Here is a 16,382-nt window from a genome sequence, read left to right as displayed (position 1 = left end):
CTCTCAAACGTTAAAAAACAAAAAGTCACTTCAACGGCAAGCCCGAGGACTTCACAGAAAGGCGTGCACAAACCATCACCCTTTTGCAAAGCGTAGTACACGCTGGCTGCCACGAGCTCAGGTTCCACCAGGCGCGGGGCTGGCAGTGCCGTGACCGCCTCTGCAGCCAGGAGCGGCACCTGTGCCCGAGGAGCACTGCTGGCCTCACCTGCATTCATAACACACGGCCACTTTCAAGACGGTTTTTATTTGCGAGCAGACACACAAGCAAGCACAAAGCATCCTCTTCCTTTCAGATGGGAGTCTCCCTCGTTTAAGCGCTCCATTGCCAGCGCTGTCAGGACCCGGCTCCAGCCGCAGCACAGCGTCCCGGCGGGGCGGGAGCGACCCACGCCCTCAGGAGGTCGCTACCGCCCCGGTCCCGGTCCCGGTCCCGGTCCCGTGCGGCGGCAGCGTCATGGGCGGCAGGAACATGGTCTTCAGCTTGCCCGACATGCTGGCGATCTCCGGGTCCTGCGACTCGTAGGACTTGATCAGACGGGCGAACTTGAGGACTCCTGCAAGGAACGAGGTGTGCAGGAGGCGCGGCCCCGCCGCCACTCCCCTCCCCTGGCAGGTCTGGGGCCCCCCGCCCGGCGCGGTGCAGCAAGGCCCGGCGCGGCACAGCCCACCTTCCCCGTCGTTGCTAAAGCCGTAGGCCTTGATCACGTCCTGCTGGATCTGGGTGGCCACGGGCAGCAGGAACTGCAGCATTTTCCCCATGTCGTTGCAGGCATTGTCCCGAGCCTCCTCCATGCGCTGCGCGTTCTCAGGCGCCCCGAAGGCCTTGATCACCTCCGCCAGCACCGCTGCGGGACACGGGGACAGACAGCTGACACCGGCCCGCCACGGCGACCTAGGCGGCCGCCGGCCCCTCTCACTCACCCTTGGCCTGCTCCGCGCTCAGCGCCGCCGTCGGCGCGGACGCCGCCATGGGCCCCGGCGCGGACGCTCACGGCTGCAGCAAAGCTCACTGCGCGGCGCCCGCCCGCACACTCGTGCGCGCACGCTGCCGCCCCCTGCTGTCATTGCACTCCGGGTGAGGCTTCCCGCGCCGCGGGAAACCTGCTGGACAAATACTAAAAGAGCTGAAATCACTGGGGGAAATGTCTGCCCGCCCCGCACCGCCCCAACGCCCACCCGCACAGAGGTGAGGGCGAGGGCGGCCGGCACCGCACCTCTCCCGGCCCGCCTCCCGCCTGGCCTCCCCCGCGCCCTCCGCCCGGCACCGGCGCCCCCGTGGCGCTGACAGCCGCGCCAAGCGCCGCAAACCCGAGCCTTGCCCGCCCGTTCCCAGTATGCAGATGTCCCGCTTCCCATTGGCGCCGCGGCGCGCCCGCCCCGCCCCGCGGCGGGGACCGAGCCCTGCGTTGCCGCCGCCGCCGCCGCCGCAGCGCGGCTCGCGGGCGGGAGGAGAGGCAGGCGGGAGACGGAGGCAGAGGCTCAGGCTCCGTGAGCGCCGCTCCTGCCGCCTTTTGCACCGCCGGCAGCCCGCCCAGGCCTATTCAGCAGCTTCGAGGCGGCTGCCGGCCTCCCCAGCCCCGCTTTTCACCCCACTGCCTGCTCAGCACGCGTTTTTTGCTCCCTCCCAGTGTGAGCAGCGGCTTGGCACGGCCAGTGCGGTACCTGGCCCTGGGAAAAAGAAATTAACACAACACAGTCGTGGTTCTGGAAGGGATTTTTTTGTTGTTGTTTTTTTGGTTGGGTTTTTTTTTAAGAGCTTCATATATATATTTATATATATAAATTATTAGAATGTGTGTCGGGGCTGGGAGTGCGTGGGGAACTTTATTTGGGTGTTTCTCCATAGGTTGGTTGTTGGTTGGTTTGGGGTTTTTTTTTTTTCCTTTTAATGGTTAAGTAAATATATATATGGGGACCAATTCAGAGATACAACTGTGAAATCAGACACGCACACAGGGGCAAGGGAGTCACAAGTTGCTACATAAAACTGCCACGTCTAATAGGATGTGCATGAGTTAAAATACATCAATTAGAATGGGTGAGGGGAAAGGGGCAGCTGACATCTTTAAGACAGTCCCAAGACTCAGTACCTCTTGACCAGATCAGCTCTCCCCACAGGGCATAAAGAGGCGGGAGCGGGTGGCAATTGCAGTCTTGGAAAGTCTCCTGGTGCTTTGCACCTCCTGGCTGTGCCTGTGTCCCTGCCCGTGCCTGTCAGCTGCAGGAAAGCACAGCCACCATCTCGCAGACAGTCCTGCGTGCTTTGCACCCGGATGGCTGGGATCAGTCCCTCTGCTGGCAGGAGCAGCCGCCAGTGAAGGGGTCCCGTGACAGACACTTCATTGGCATCTGAAGGGAATCTACAGAATGGGAAACCACTCTGGCTAATCTGAAAAAGTTCCATGTTGGCCTTCCGTATCATTCCATATCTTACACCTAAAGGAGGGCAGGAGAGGAGAGGAGAGAGGAGAGGAGAGAAGGAGGCATCTTGAAAAAAGGCTCTGGTGGGTTTTGAGTTACTTCTTGGCTGCACCTCCTCCTCTTCCTCCCAGAAGCAGAAAATGCAGCGGCATCATATACGCAAAGTCCATTAACGCCCTGCGCTTTTGATATAACTCTTCCCTCAAAACAAAGGACGGAGCTGCTGCCACCCTGAACTCACACCAGTCTTTCTTTTTGAGCTCTGCGCAATGCTGATTCTGTTTTCCTCAGAGCCCTGCTGAAACCTTGTACTGATTGTTTCGTGTCCCTTAGTGTTGTTTCAGTCCCTCCCAATTTTCTCTCCTCCGCTTTCTCCTCCCAGGATACCATCCTGTACTTTTTGTCCCTCTTTTCTTGCATTCTACTGCATGGTGTGATCAGGATGTGTCACTCCACAGCTTCCCCTCCCCCAGGATTTGGTTGATTGATTGCTCCTCTTGAGAGAAAGACATGATGATGTCACGTTGACAGTAGGAGTCCATTTAAAGGGGTTTGTCGCTTTCTTTCTTCAGGTGGCTAGGATAAAGAAGAGGAACAAGGTGATTGTGAGAGAGAAAAAAGCAATTTAATATCTCCCACTGCCTTTTCTTAGTCTAGACCTGGATGCTGCTGCTGGCTTGGAAAGTTTTGTAAATCCTTGGAGTAGGACATGCTACCAAAAAGGTACAATATTGCACCTCTCTTTCCCAAGGTGTTTCCCCATGCACTTCTGAAAACCTCATCTGGGCAAAAGCATCCAATCCTTGCAAATCTTGTGTTTTGGCAGGAGTATCAGTTAGTCACAACTGCATGAGCACATGTGAAACGTGTGAGTTTACCCCCCTCCCCGCCCCCAGAGAAGAGAAGCTGAGACCCTACATGAAATTAGCCACCGAAAAGCCTCTTGCCAAGAATGACCTTCCTGGCAGCCATCCCACAGCTGTGCCTCAGTGGCAAGGCATTGCTGCTCCCAGCTGTCAGCTCAGGCCCAGTCACCCACCCCAGGGGCAACACTTCCCTGTCCCCACCACCTCCCCCACCCCCCGGCCAGGGCTGGGCCTGGAGGGGTACATGTGACAGAGGACGGAGGGTCTGCTCGCCCCGTGCCATGCAGAGGGCAGGCCCATGCACCTGTAGTAGTCCTCCTGCGTGGGGAGCGGCACGCCGTGCAGGGGGTGGTGGGCATGCAGCCACTGCTGCTGCTCCAGAGCCAGGCGCTGCAGCTCAGCTGACTGTGCGTGCATGGCCTGCAGCTGATGTGCTGCCGACATGGGTGCTGACAGAGAGCCCGGCAGGTCCCTGTAGGGTGCAGCTGCAGCCAACAACAGAGAAACAGAGAATAAACAAGTTAATGTAACAGCTCCCTCCTCACCTGTGGCCCCATAGCTCAGACAAAACTCTACTGCTGGTCCTGTCCCAGTCCTGCCCATGTGCAGAACTTGGCTCATCCCCTGACAGCATAAGGCCTGTCCCACACCATGCCAGACCTCTCACGTCCACCCTGCCCCTTGGACCTCTGCTGCTAATGCTCTTCAGAGGAGACCAGGAGTCCCCATGAGCATCCTTACCGAAAAGCTGATGGCGCAACACTTCATTCTCATGTAGCGGGTGAGGCAGGAGTGGGTTGGGGATGGTTCCAGCTGGGTATGGTATCCGAGTGAGATGTGATCCCGAGGCAAGTGGGTCAATAAGAGGGTGAACAGAGGCTGAGGCTGGGAAGAAAAGATTCCACAAGATAATTATACTCTGCTTTCTAAAATGTAATACAGAAGATGCGAGGCACAACAAAACAGTCTTGGAGCAGATCGGGGTGTGTTAGGTGTGGAAGGACTGCTGACTTGACACCATAATATTGTGTCCTTCTGAGTGTCACTCTCTTCACCTGTGCTGAGTTTCACATGAACCAGTCTGGCACAGCTCTGTGCCCATGCTACTCAAGGAGAAGTACTGCTTCTCAAAGGGCCTGCTCTGCAACCATGTCAGTGCCCAGTATCGTGCCTATCTGCCACTCTGCCTGTCATTCATGGGCATACTCGTATCACATGCTTCTGTCTTGTGGTCTGATCCAGCACAGAGGCTCAGTGCCAGGCACTCAGGTTTGCAAGTACTATCTAAGGCTGAAAGACAAGGCATTATTTCTAGGAAAACTGCACTTTCCAGTGCTTTGGACTGCCAGTGTGCTGCCTGGAGGAGCCCAGCTACAGAGCGTGGAGGAATAGACATGTATCTGTACTCAATGCCGTCTCTGAGTAGCTGTGTCCACTTACAGTGATTGTCTGCCTGTGACTCTGCCATCAGATCCCACTGACCACCTACAGTATCTGAGTGGGCACAGCACTTTTTCCTACTGTATTGCAGTTTGGGCTTTGCTTCTCCAAGATTTTCATCCCTAAACTACTTTTTACTTTGCTGTCCTGTAGGATGTGGAAATAGAAGGGACCACTACTCAGTTCTGGAGGACAGCAGCCTCCAGTTCCTTACCATTAGCTCACCTTCTCTCCCATCCCACCATCTGCAGCAACAGCCACAGGAACAAACTATAGAGAACCAGCGCTTCATCACTCCGAAGGATACTGTGGAAACCGCTGTGCCAGGGCTCCCACTGCCCCTGCAGACCACAGCATGACGGAGGCAGTCCATGGCACCACCACCCTAGTAGCCTGTGGGACTCCAGCACTCATGTTGTGTTCCCAGAGATCCAGAACTAAAGGACGTGGTGCAAACAACTCCACTCGCCACTAAGCAGCAAACTCCCAGGTGCCCTGGTACTTGCAACAGTCTTTGATAGGATGGGAGCTGAATTACTATGATGTTGACCTCTTATGGCTGAAGATGTGGATCTGGGAGCCTCAAAGTCTAGTCTCAGCAGCTTCTGGGCTTCCCCAGGGCCAGAAAGACTAAGGGAGGGAGGGAACACAAGGAGGGGGCAGTAGCAGAGCAGGGTTTTGCCCCACGGCATCACCACCACCATAGAGTCCTTACCCGCGTGTATAGCATCCTGCTGGTGGAGATGGAGGTGGGAGTGGATGTGGGAATGCTGATGATGATGAGGCGTCACGTTAAGCATCTGCAGCCGGGCCAGAGGGTCGTTGCTGAGAGCAGCCACCCGCTCGGCGTGCTGGCGCTCAGCCGCCAAGCGCTCGGCATAGGACATGTCAGGACGAAGGGTTGGGCCGGCTGCCAGCGCCAGCCTCTCCCGCTCCAAGTGGCCCAGCCCTGGGTGGAAAGGAAAAGCGGGATGAAGGCCAGGGGCCGTCTGCAGACTCAACCCGCCGTGGCGTGGGAAGGGATCCATGGCGGCAGTCGGCACGGCGTGGAGCTGCTCCAACTCAGCCGGCTTGACTTCGAAGCCGGGCTTCAGACGCTCACGCAGATCCCGGTCCCTCAGGTCTCGCTCACGGGCTTCCCGCTCCCTCAGCTCTCTCTCCCGCGTTGCCGGATCGCTGCTGTAGATGGCTGGCACGTTGTACCCCAGCAAGCTGGGGTCCACGGCGCCCAGTGGCACATAGAAAGGGTGGTTGCGGTTGCTGGGAGACATGACGTGGGGCCGTGCGTATTCGCTGAGGGTGCGTAGAGCCGGCGTGTCAGGGCCCAGGTATGGCGGGACGGTTGCTACCGCACTGCCCTGCTCAAAGGAGGGGCGGTGGGGAACCGGCCCGAGGGACGAGCACTCAACCGGCCGGCCTTCCTGGGCCATCTTCTACAAGAGAAGTAGAAAGCCTGGCATCAGGGTCCCTGTGGGGAGCAGCTGAGGGGGGCCTCAAGCATCTCCCCCAGCTGCACTGTGGTGGCAGACCCCCAGACCTACCACACTCCTCTCCAGCTCCCGCTCCTTCTCCCGCTCCCGCTCCTTCTCTCGCTCCCGCTCCCGTTCCCGCTCCTTCTCTTCCCGCGCCTTCTGTTCAGCCTCTCGCCGCACTTTCTCCACCAAGTCTGCTCTTTTCTTGGCCAGCTTAGAGCCATCGAGGGGCACAAAGTACAGATCCGTGCGGGAGCAGGAGTTGAAGCCACGGTCTAGGTGTTTGTTGAATCTGAGAGTGAGAGGTGAAGCCTGTCAGCACAGGATGGGGCTGGAGGGGACGACAGGGACAGAGACAGAGGCAGGCAAAGCCAAACCCAGCACTGTGGGAAAGGGAAGAGCATCACAGAAAAGGCAAAAGGGCGCACCTGCACCCCATGCTTGGGGTGACCTCCCCTTCCCTGCCCCTCATGTCGCTCCCCAGCCTGGGGACATTCCCGGGGCCCCCACTCCCAGCCACTCCTCACCTGGCTGACTGGCTGGCATGGCTCGGCACATCCACCACCTTGGGGGCAGGCGAGGGGCTGCGAGCAGGTGGCACAGGGCTCTCAGGGGGCTCATACTCCTCCAAAGGCTCCTGCTTGATCTGTGCAGCACTGAGGGGGAGTGGGGGTGGTGGGGGAGCTGGAGCAGCCATGCTCCCTGGCAGGGGTGGCTGGGAGGAGGGAGCAGGCGAGGATGCTTTGTAGCCCCCTGCCACAGGGGAAGAGGCCACCCGGTAGCCAGGAGGAGTGGCTGCCCGGAAAGTGGCCGCCGAGGAAGCTGGGGGGGATCCTGGCTTGTAGGGGGCCGGGGGCTGGAAGGTGGGGACAGGGGATGCTGCCCGCTTTCCGTAGGGGGTGACAGCTGAGGGGGGAACTGGGGGAGAGACGGTCTTGTAGGGGGCCGTGGAGGGGGAGGCCATGGTGGCGATGACTGTGGAGAGGGTGGTGGCCGCGGAGGTGACCGGAGGGCCAGCCCCATGGGCAGGAGAAGGGGGTGGCGGTGGGGGGAAGGTGTAGGTGGCTGGACTCTGCCCTGGGGGGTGACTGCACATGCTGGGGTAGCTTCCCTGGGAAGAGGTGGCAGAGGAGGAGGAAGAGGAAGAAGAGGAGGAGGAGGAGGAGGCAGAAGAAGAGGGGGCTGCAGCAGCAGCTGAGGGAGCCTGGCTGTAAGCAGCCTGGCTGTGGGGAGGATAGAGGCGCAGCCCATAGGCCGCGTGGGAAGGGTGATGGCTGTTGGACTCCAGGCTATGGGAGTAACCCCCAGGGGGCTGCGGGGGAGCCGCGGCTGCCGGGGACACCCCTCCGCTGCTACTTCCATGGCCGTGGTGGTGCTGCTGCGGGGGCTGCTGGTGATGAGGGGGCTGACCGGGGAAGGGGGCAGCGGGATGGGAGCCGGCATTGCCCAAGGGACGGCTGTAAGGGGGTGGTCCCTGGCTCCAGACGGGCTGCGAGGGCAGCGAGGGCTGGGTGTACTTTGGGGGCTGGCTGGACACAGAGAGGCTGCTGGGGGGTGGGAAGGAGTGGCCGTATGATGCGCTATAACTGGGTAGGGGCTGGGTTGGCGAGGGCTGGGGGTACTGGGCCGAGGAGCTGGAGGGTGGCAGCGGAGGTGGGGCATAGGGGTAGCGGGAGGGGGCCAGGGCCGGTGCTTTGTCCTGCCCCATCCCATGAGGTGAGGGAAGGTGGCCGCTGAGGGCCTGCCCCACCATCCCTGGGGAGCTAGAGGCAGCCACCGTGTTGTTGAGCGGGCGCAGGGCCGGGGGGGGAGGCAGGTTGGCAGAGACATGGGGAAAGGAAGGAGCTGAAGCTGGGGGAGCGGCCGGTGGGTTAGCTGGGGGTGTCTTTTGTGGGGGGAGCCCCCCTACCACCGATGCGAGCGAGATGGGGGTTGTGGGTGGTGGATTGTGCTTGGTGCTGAGGGTCTGCTCACGACCTCCTGGTGCTGGGAGCCCCCCCACTCCGCTGGCAATTTTCGCCCCAACCTGGACCATATTGGCCGTAGGGTAAAGAGGAGCGTGGGTGGAGGAGGAGGAGGAGGAAGAGGAGGAAGAGGAGGAGGAGGAGGAAGAGGAAGGGGGAGCAGGAGGGACAGCAACAGCAGAGGAGGAGGAGGCAGGTGTCTGTGGGGCTTGAGGCTGGAAAATTCGGGAGGCCTGTCCCTCCAGCTGGGAGTGGTAGCTCCCTGCCGGAGGTCCCTGAGGGTGCACCTCGCCTGGGAGCCCAAAGTTGGGCTCAGGGGGCCGCGCCAGGCTGTCGGGAGGGGGAGCTACTGGCGGGCTCTGGGGGAAGAGCGGAGGGTGGTGGTAGGAGTGAGACGGCCCCTGGGACAGCACAGAGGAGGAGTCGGAGTCATTCTCCACACTGCCCGGGCTGTAGACACTGGGTGAGGTGCTCCTGTTATCCTGGTCAATGTCCCGTGGGTCACTGCTCATCTCATCATTGAAGCTGTGGCCATCAAGGCTGTCAACATCAGATGGGGATGGAGGGCAGGGTAGCTCCTGAAGTAGGAAGGAGAGAGGTTATGTGGCCACCTAGGCCATGCACAAAACTTTCCAAGTTCCCAGGGGATTTGCTTTCTGACCTTTGTCTGCCAGCACTAGAAAACCCCAAAGACGGGAGGAGATATTGTCTGGCAAGATAAAAGTAACACCAGTCTGCCTACCTCCCCTTGGAGCAACTTCAGTGCTCTCATGTCTTTCATGAGCATCACATGCTCAGGGAGGAGTCAATGATGGGCACCTCGTGTACAGAGGCAGCAAGGGAGGGCTGGAAACTGTTACAGCTGAGGCTGAGTGCAAATAGATACAAAAGGTCCTAACACGACCACCACCAGTGACCAGACGCTGGCTGGGGCATGACACCACCAAGGTGCCACGAAGGAGGATGCACCATAGTGCTCCCAGTGCAACCCCCAGACACAGAATGTTACTGTCCCTGCAGAGCTCTCCTTGGGCAAGGAGACTTGTTTCCCCTCAGTCCTTTCTCACTGCCCCACTCCTTACCTCCCAGAGTGCCCCCCGCACTTCCCAATTCCCGCTCCTCTCCACCACCTCACACCTCAGGCAATGAAGCATCCATCAATTAACCAGCTAGGATGGCTAATTAAAAAGTGTGGCCCTTGAGCCTCGGGGCTTACAACAGAGGCTAAACTGAAAAAAGATCACGATTGAGCTGAACACGTGGAGAGATCACACAGGCGCGACCGCGGTGGTTCAATTACAATGACCTCATGACACGAGTGAGCATCCCTGCCAGTGGGTGTCTAAGGCCAGTTCCCTGAACAGGCTAACAGCACCAAACCTGACTGGTGCTGTCAGCATTATGGAAAAGCCCTGCCACGACTATGTAAAGCGCCTGCGGGAGCAGGTTGTGCATGACCATCACCCGGAACCTACCACCTCTGTTTCACGCTGCTCTAGGGGAGGAAAAAAAGGCTGAGTCTAAGCCGACTGGCAGCTGCGTGGGGAGCCAGGCTCTTGCCACCGAGCTGGGAAAGGCAGGGCCAAAAAGCACAGCGGCATCCTGCAGACAAGGCCAAAGAGATGGAGAGGCTCCATCTGCTCAGTTGTCACCTGTGGTGGCATTTCTGTAGCCACGCTGTTTAGGTTGTAAGAGCTGCAGTGCAAAACCCAAGGTGCCAGCTGTCCCAAGCAGCAGGAACCTCAAGCTGGGTGGGCATGAGCAGCATAGGTGGCCCGTTGTCCCACAGCCCAGAGACTCCATTGCCCCGGACCAGGGACACGCCAGCAATCCCAGCAGCAAGAGCTCACCTCGGTTTTGGGTTTTTTGGGAGCGTTGGTGTCCTCTCCTTCACTCTCTGAGATTTCTTCTGTTTGGCCTTGCTTGCTGCCCTTGGGTGTGCAGGATTCCTCCACCCGGCCTTTCTGCAAGGGAGAGAAGGAGAGCAGGGAGGTGGGAGAATCAAGGGAAAGTTTCCCACCCTGCCAGGCCTCCACACACTGCAGCAGCTGAGAGCCACTGCAGCATGTGTGTTGAAGACCTTGGCAGAGTAACACTGAGCCAGGATATGGCAAAAAATAGCACTAAAAAAGGCTGATGAGACTGAAGACCAGTTCTTGGGAGACGGGCAGGAGGTACAAGATGCTGAAGATGAGAAGAAAGAGGGATCCCACCTGTTCCAGAGAGCTAACCCAGTATGGATTCCTCAGTGGATCCCTTCTGGTCTGTGTCCCTGGATCCTCAGAGGGACCCTACCTGGTGTGGGCACCCTTGGGCAGCCCACACACACGTATTAGCTTACACTACCTTCGTTGCTTGCCGGGATTTCTCAGCTTTGCCATCGCTGCTAGAGGTGCTGACGCCCCCTGGGGAAGCTCGACCCCGTGACCTGAGCTCCTCTCGGGGCCCTGGAGTCTCTTTCTTCCGTCCACTCCGCATTGACATCTATGAGAGGGATCGCTGGATCAGTCCTGCTTTTGCATCTCCCTCCACTCTCACCCTGCCCCCAAAAGCCCTTGAACCCTCCGCACTCTGCTGTGCCAAATTCATGTTCACCAGCTCTGCTGTGATCCTCAGTCCCAGCCCAGAGCTCCAGCTTGGCTCTGGTGTCCCACTCCCCTTTGCCCGCTCACGTACCGAGTCCTTGTTCTGTCGTGTCTTCATTCTTTTGAGTGCAGGACCCCCATTCTCCTTGACCCGATTTGATGAAAACATAAATTTTTAACACTCCGCACCCCCCTTCGGCGGCTCCGGGGGAGGTGAGACAGGCAAGAGCAGTTCCTCTGGAAACGGAGCTTGCACCAGCAGCACAACAGGTTCCTGCTGAAGGAAACGCAAGGAGACGAGAGGGGAGAAAGAGTGAGTGGACTCTGGGACATCCTTTTGTGCTTTGCTATACAAATAAGACAAAATTACTAGTGTTTCCTTTGTGTTTACACACACAAAGACCTTTACCAAGAACACACCCATCAGGCGAAAAAGTTTGGCCACTGCCACCTCTGATTTCCATTTGCTAGGAGTCATACCCACGTGATGCGAGGCAGGACCAACAAACACTTCTTGGAGGAAGCAGGGAGGAATGGTTATCAGTATGTTGATTGTCCCCTGAAATCATTTTAGTATTGCCATTTGCTTGTTTATTTGATCCTCACAGAAGGTGAGGGGAAAAAAATAATGGGGCTGGTTGAGCTTAAAAAGGTTCCTAATGACATTTTTCCTGACTCCAGAAGTTCCCCTGCCCTTAGCCACATGCTGTCACTAGTGCCCCTCGCTAAAGGGGCACCGTACAGCCCTGCCCTCTCCAGGGCACGTGTGCTCACACACCAGCACGCTGTGTGGGAAACGTCACATGCCTCACTTCAGCTGTTCCATGCCCCAGGTATGCAAACAGGGCTGAGAAAATGCATTCAGCTTTGATTTTGAGTAATGCAAACAGAAGCTTGAAGTGCCTGCCCAGATCTCCTTCTCCATACGCCAGGCTGTTTATCAGTACACGTAGTTGTGCCCAGAGGTGCAGAGTACATCCCTGTGCTTTGCAGCAGTGGGAAGATTTCTGAGACCCCTATGAATAAATGTATAGCTTTGTGCCACATCCAAAAGCACTGCAGATAAGCTTAACCCCCTGTTATGCCATACAGTTTCTACTTCAGAGTATGAAAGCACCACGATTGTGTTAGCCTGAGAACCGGACTACAGTGATTCAGGGGTGTTGCTCCTGAAGCCAGTTTGCTTGGCTTCACCCAGCTTTTGCACTGCAATACATTGAATAAATGCAAACAAAAAGAGACCATCCTTCCCCAGCCTGTCATTCAAGCTCCTGTACTCAGCCTCTGGATGGCCAGCAGAATCTTGACTGGCTTGAGAGTTGAGCAGAGGGGAACCTCATGAGGCTCAACAAGGACAAGTGCAGAGTCCTGCACCTGGGAAGGAACAACCCCATGCACCAGTACAGGCTGGGGCTCGAATTGTTGAAGAGCAGCTCTGCAGAGAGAGACCTGGGAGTCCTGGTTGATAATAAGCTAAATATGAGCCAGCAATGTGCCCTCATGGCCAAGAAGGCCAACGGCATCCTGGGATACATCAAGAAGAGTGTGGCCAGCAGGTCAAGGGAGGTTCTTCTCCCTCTCTACTCTGCCCTGGTGAGGCCTCATCTGGGATACTGTGTCCAGTTCTGGGCTCCTCAGCTCAAGAGGGACAGGGAAGTGCTGGAGAGAGTCCAGTGCAGGACCACCAAGATGATCAGGGGACTGGAGCATCTTTCATACAAGGAAAGGCTGCGGGAACTGGGGCTGTTTAGTCTGGAGAAGAGGAGACTGAGAGTGGGTCTTACTAACATTTATAAGTATCTAAAGGGTGGGTGTCAGGAGGTTGAAACATCCCTTTTTTCTATAGTAGCTAGCAACAAAGGGTAATGGGATGAAGCTGGAACACAAAAAGTTCCACTTAAACATAAGAAAAAACTATTTCACTGTGAGGTTGAGGGAGCCCTGGCACAGGCTGCCCAGAGGGGTTGTGGAGTCTCCTTCCTTGGAGGTCTTCAAGACCCACCTGGACATGTTCCTATGTGACCTGATCTAGGTGAAACTGCTTCTGCAGGGAGGTTGGACTAGATGATCTCTAAAGGTCCCTTCCAACCCCTACCATTCTATGATTCTAGGATTCTAATCTGCAAGTCAAAACAAAAATGCCTCCTGGCTTACATTCTCTGATCTGGAAGCACAGAAAAGTTTTGGGAATATATAAGCTTCACATTTGGGAGTCCTGAAGGCCGTGCCAGACCTGGAAAGATCAGCTTCAGCCAGCCCAGGAACAGTCTGGACACACTTCCGTTTCTCTGAGAAGGGAGCTGAAACCAGGGATCAGAGAAAAGGTATCAGATAGGAGAACTCTTGGACCTCCTGTGTAGTCTTGCTGCAGCACTGCCTCCATCTCCATACTCATGAAAAGGGATTAATGACACTGGTCTGTGTCTCTTCTGGGGCTCCACATCTTCCCTGACTAATGCTTAGAGAAACCCATCCAGAAGGTACTTGGGAAGAGCAGGGGATTGTTTGTTTTAATTTCATTAATATTTTATCTGACCCTCATCATGAAAGCCACAGGGGACTCATCCAGCATTAATTCCCACACATAACAATTCATTAACTGAGACCTCTTCTTTAATAGAAAAATAGCTCACAATGGTTTATAACTGACCTAATGGAGGCAGAGCACTCTCCTAATCCCTACCACCTGACGTGTTTAACAGCCTCATGTTTCTGTCATGCATCGGCCTTTGGTAATTTTCTGGATAAGCATCTAGAATTAATGTTTCTTTTGGGAAGCAAACATTGTAATAAGGCAATCCTAACTTAACTTCAACACAAGCCATGTTGGCAACCTTCAAGTATTAGCTCAGCTCTGAACACACAGAAGCAGCAACAGCACATTATCCGTATGTCACCGCTCCTTATATTCAATAGGGATGCCACCCACACCTCCCCTCACCAAAGAGCTAAACATTGTAGCGCAGCGCACAGGTCTCACTTCAGCTTTCCAGTAAGGACAATCATGGTCTGCTTTCCAGAAGTACATCAGATAAATACTACACAGCCAACCACATGCCCAGGCTTCCCTTTTCAAAAGAGACACCCATTCAGTATTTATTTTAACTGCTGAAGATGCAGTACCGAATGAAGCCAAAAATGAACAGGTATGTTTCAGCAGACGTGATTAACCACTGGGGCAGAAGTTTCTGCTGCTTAGAGACCAAAGACTTTTCTAAAATATGTAACAGAACTGATGCATACGTCAGGCTCAGTACAGCAACTGTTATGTCAGAGGACAGATGGGAGGACCACAACACCGACTTCTAGTTTTAGCACCTAGGAAATAAAAGCTTGGGATGGGAGCCTTGACAATTAACAAAGTTATACCTAACCCTGCCTGTCACCCACGATCCTTGTAAATGTCTCCAAAGCATTCTTGGAGCTCTGTGGTTTTGGAAAGGAAATGAGACATTTGTCAGGGCTGCTACCAAAAGGATAACCTTTTCCTGGCTATGTGAAGCCCTCTACAGATTTGATTGAGTTATGAGGCATTGCAAATTGCTGTTTTCTGTTGCATTTCATACAGGCCAGCTTGGTTTGGCTCACTGCCCAAACATCTCCATATTCTTGTGTATGCCCTGGTACAGTCTCCTGCAAACAACAAACACCCAACAGGCATCTCCACATGGGATCCAAAATGGATCCCACTCCTCCTCCTCCCCAGCAAGTAATTATCCTTGTCAAAGGTGGACTGCCCTGCACTGGCAGCCAGGAGAGATAACGGGCTCCAGTTCCTCTTCCATTGAGGGATATAGATAGCTCTCTCCTTCCCAGGCAGCAGGGCGACACCACTATTCGTGGTTAACAAAACTAAAATCATGTTCACCTCAAATGAAACGCACTCAAGTTTCATTTCAGTGTACACCCTTGGTCTCTCTATAAAGTTAGGTGCATGCTTGTCCCCCACTCAAGATAGCATTTACAAGCTAGATTGAGGGTCTGAGACAATAAACCTTCCTAGATAGCAACAGAATCAGAGGAAACAGAAACAGGACCAAGTTGTCTGGGATGGTGCTTGGGGGCTTGGCCAGGACTGCAAACGACAAATGAGTCATGTGCCCCAGTGACTCCCACATGCCGGGGCTGTTCACACAGGTACACCCAGCACACGTCCAAACAGCAGAGAAGCAATTTCCAGTGAGACAGGGAAGTCTGGGAGGTGCCTCCAAACCTACAGAGTGCAGAAGGGTTTTGACACTTTGCCTGGTGCTCAAGAGCACAGCAATTCCAGGATGGGCAGCCCCAGTCCAAGACTCTAGTCTCATTTAAGAAAAGGAGCTAACACTACCATTACTTCAGCAGTGCTTGTTTAGCTAGCAGATATTTAAGGTCTGATCCACTCCTTGCTGAGATTAGCTCCTGGTACTCAGTTGTCAGTAGTTAGCATGGTCTCTTCCTCTTCTTTTGTATTACTTCTCTCCTGGGGGGGGGAAGAATTATTTAAAAAAAAAGCCATTGACTTGGATTTATCATCTGCTACTCCTGATCTTCTCTGACTGTAACATCCCAGTAATCTCAGGTATGGATTCAGATCAGGTCCAAGCAGGAGGAGAGCTACAGTGGGGAGAAGGCTGACTAATGTACTTGGGAGAGGAGCCTATCCTGAGCCAGCCACTGGTGATTTGGGGGTGGAGGGGGAGAGCACTGAGGTAGCCTCCTCTCTCCACCGAGGCTCTGCCTAGGCACTGCCTGGTAGATAAATATATAGATATATAACACTGTCCACTGAACGATGGTCCCAGGCAATACATTTTTAACTCCCATCTCCATTCCTTTCATATGTAAAATAAGGGAAAATTCCCAGGAATGTAATTGGCTTTAACAGTTGTGTTGAAAACACAAAGCTTCATCCAAAATACTGCCATCAGGCAACCTGAAATACAACATTTCCCAATGGCTAATTACCTGACTTCATCTTTGAACCCTGGCACCTTACTACAGAGCACAATGGAGGAAGAGAAGGAAGGGAAAGTCACCGTGTTCAGTGTTGGACAGCAATGAATGAACAGGTCAGGGTTCAGGTTGCACACCACAGTCTTACTGTCAGTCTTTTGTATGTACATGAAGGGTGAAATTACTATAAAAGGGAAAATGATTGTGTGAGCAAAGAGATTAGGATGGCAAAATGGTCAAATACCAAGATGGCAGCAGGCAAATGCCTATGGCTTATATTACCTTGGGTGTGAATACTACTATGAGTTACAAGGTTTTTTTACTTAGTACATTTTGTTAAGAAGAAATGTATTTATGGGACACCAGATGAAAGGTAGTTTTGAAACATGGGCATTTTTCTGTCTCCTACAAATTGCAACACTGCCTACATTCAGGGGCTGTGGACTCGGGCTGGAAGCTGGATTAATCGAGGAGTAAGACTGTAAACCTGGTCAAATAATCATACCTGACTTAAAATTCCTGCCTATCCAGTGCATGAAGTTTAACTGCATCCTTCCTGCAATACTAAGGCAAAGCTGGAGGAGGTCAGGAGACTGAAATACTCATGAGCCCAGGCTGAAGGTAGTGAACGTTAGCCACAGCTTTCTCCCCTTGCTCCTGCACCACTGAACCCCAAGATCAGAGCCCACATCTCCC

The 16,382-nt window shown here is 54.8% G+C and overlaps 2 protein-coding genes and 1 non-coding gene across 4 annotated transcripts in view; all 3 read right to left on the bottom strand.

Moving 5' to 3' along the window:
• Positions 1 to 228: 228 nt before the first annotated feature.
• Positions 229 to 1,100, bottom strand: C1H12orf57 (chromosome 1 C12orf57 homolog). Its single transcript, XM_062006154.1, has 3 exons — positions 925 to 1,100; positions 672 to 848; positions 229 to 557 (listed from the first exon to the last, which is right to left on the bottom strand). The coding sequence occupies exons 1-3, from the start codon at positions 971 to 973 to the stop codon at positions 397 to 399; spliced, it is 387 nt and encodes a 128-aa protein (XP_061862138.1). The 5' UTR covers positions 974 to 1,100; the 3' UTR covers positions 229 to 396.
• Positions 1,080 to 1,139, bottom strand: LOC133624719 (U7 small nuclear RNA). The gene has a single exon (XR_009818070.1). It is a non-coding gene; the product is annotated as a U7 small nuclear RNA (small nuclear RNA).
• Positions 1,140 to 1,714: 575 nt separating this feature from the next.
• ATN1 (atrophin 1) overlaps positions 1,715 to 16,382 on the bottom strand; it is a 28,100-nt gene continuing 13,432 nt past the window's right edge. Inside the window, exons 2-10 of one of the 2 annotated variants that reach the window (XM_062006133.1) lie at positions 10,843 to 11,028; positions 10,513 to 10,650; positions 10,017 to 10,130; positions 6,730 to 8,744; positions 6,272 to 6,494; positions 5,446 to 6,163; positions 4,032 to 4,175; positions 3,595 to 3,775; positions 1,715 to 3,000 (exon numbers count right to left, since the gene is read on the bottom strand). In XM_062006133.1, the coding sequence (XP_061862117.1) occupies positions 2,967 to 3,000; positions 3,595 to 3,775; positions 4,032 to 4,175; positions 5,446 to 6,163; positions 6,272 to 6,494; positions 6,730 to 8,744; positions 10,017 to 10,130; positions 10,513 to 10,650; positions 10,843 to 10,920 (3,645 nt within the window). In that variant the 5' untranslated portion in view covers positions 10,921 to 11,028 and the 3' untranslated portion in view covers positions 1,715 to 2,966. The remainder of the gene's footprint in view (positions 3,001 to 3,594; positions 3,776 to 4,031; positions 4,176 to 5,445; positions 6,164 to 6,271; positions 6,495 to 6,729; positions 8,745 to 10,016; positions 10,131 to 10,512; positions 10,651 to 10,842; positions 11,029 to 16,382) is intronic. The other variant, XM_062006140.1, reaches the window with a different exon arrangement.

The sequence above is a fragment of the Colius striatus genome, chromosome 1, assembly GCF_028858725.1.
Source record: "Colius striatus isolate bColStr4 chromosome 1, bColStr4.1.hap1, whole genome shotgun sequence".
Taxonomy (NCBI): Eukaryota; Metazoa; Chordata; class Aves; order Coliiformes; family Coliidae; genus Colius; species Colius striatus.
The sequence above is the reverse complement of the archived record's forward strand: the minus strand, read 5'-3'. Positions and strand labels throughout refer to the sequence as shown.

Bases quoted from the DNA above. Each gene is read 5' to 3' on its own strand.
- C1H12orf57 (XM_062006154.1), bottom strand. From the start codon at position 973: ATGGCGGCGTCCGCGCCGACGGCGGCGCTGAGCGCGGAGCAGGCCAAG. The intron at 849-924 runs GTGAGTGAGAGG...CGTGTCCCGCAG, and splicing joins GAGCGCGGAGCAGGCCAAGG to CGGTGCTGGCGGAGGTGATC. The intron at 558-671 runs GTGGGCTGTGCC...CGTTCCTTGCAG, and splicing joins CTTTAGCAACGACGGGGAAG to GAGTCCTCAAGTTCGCCCGT.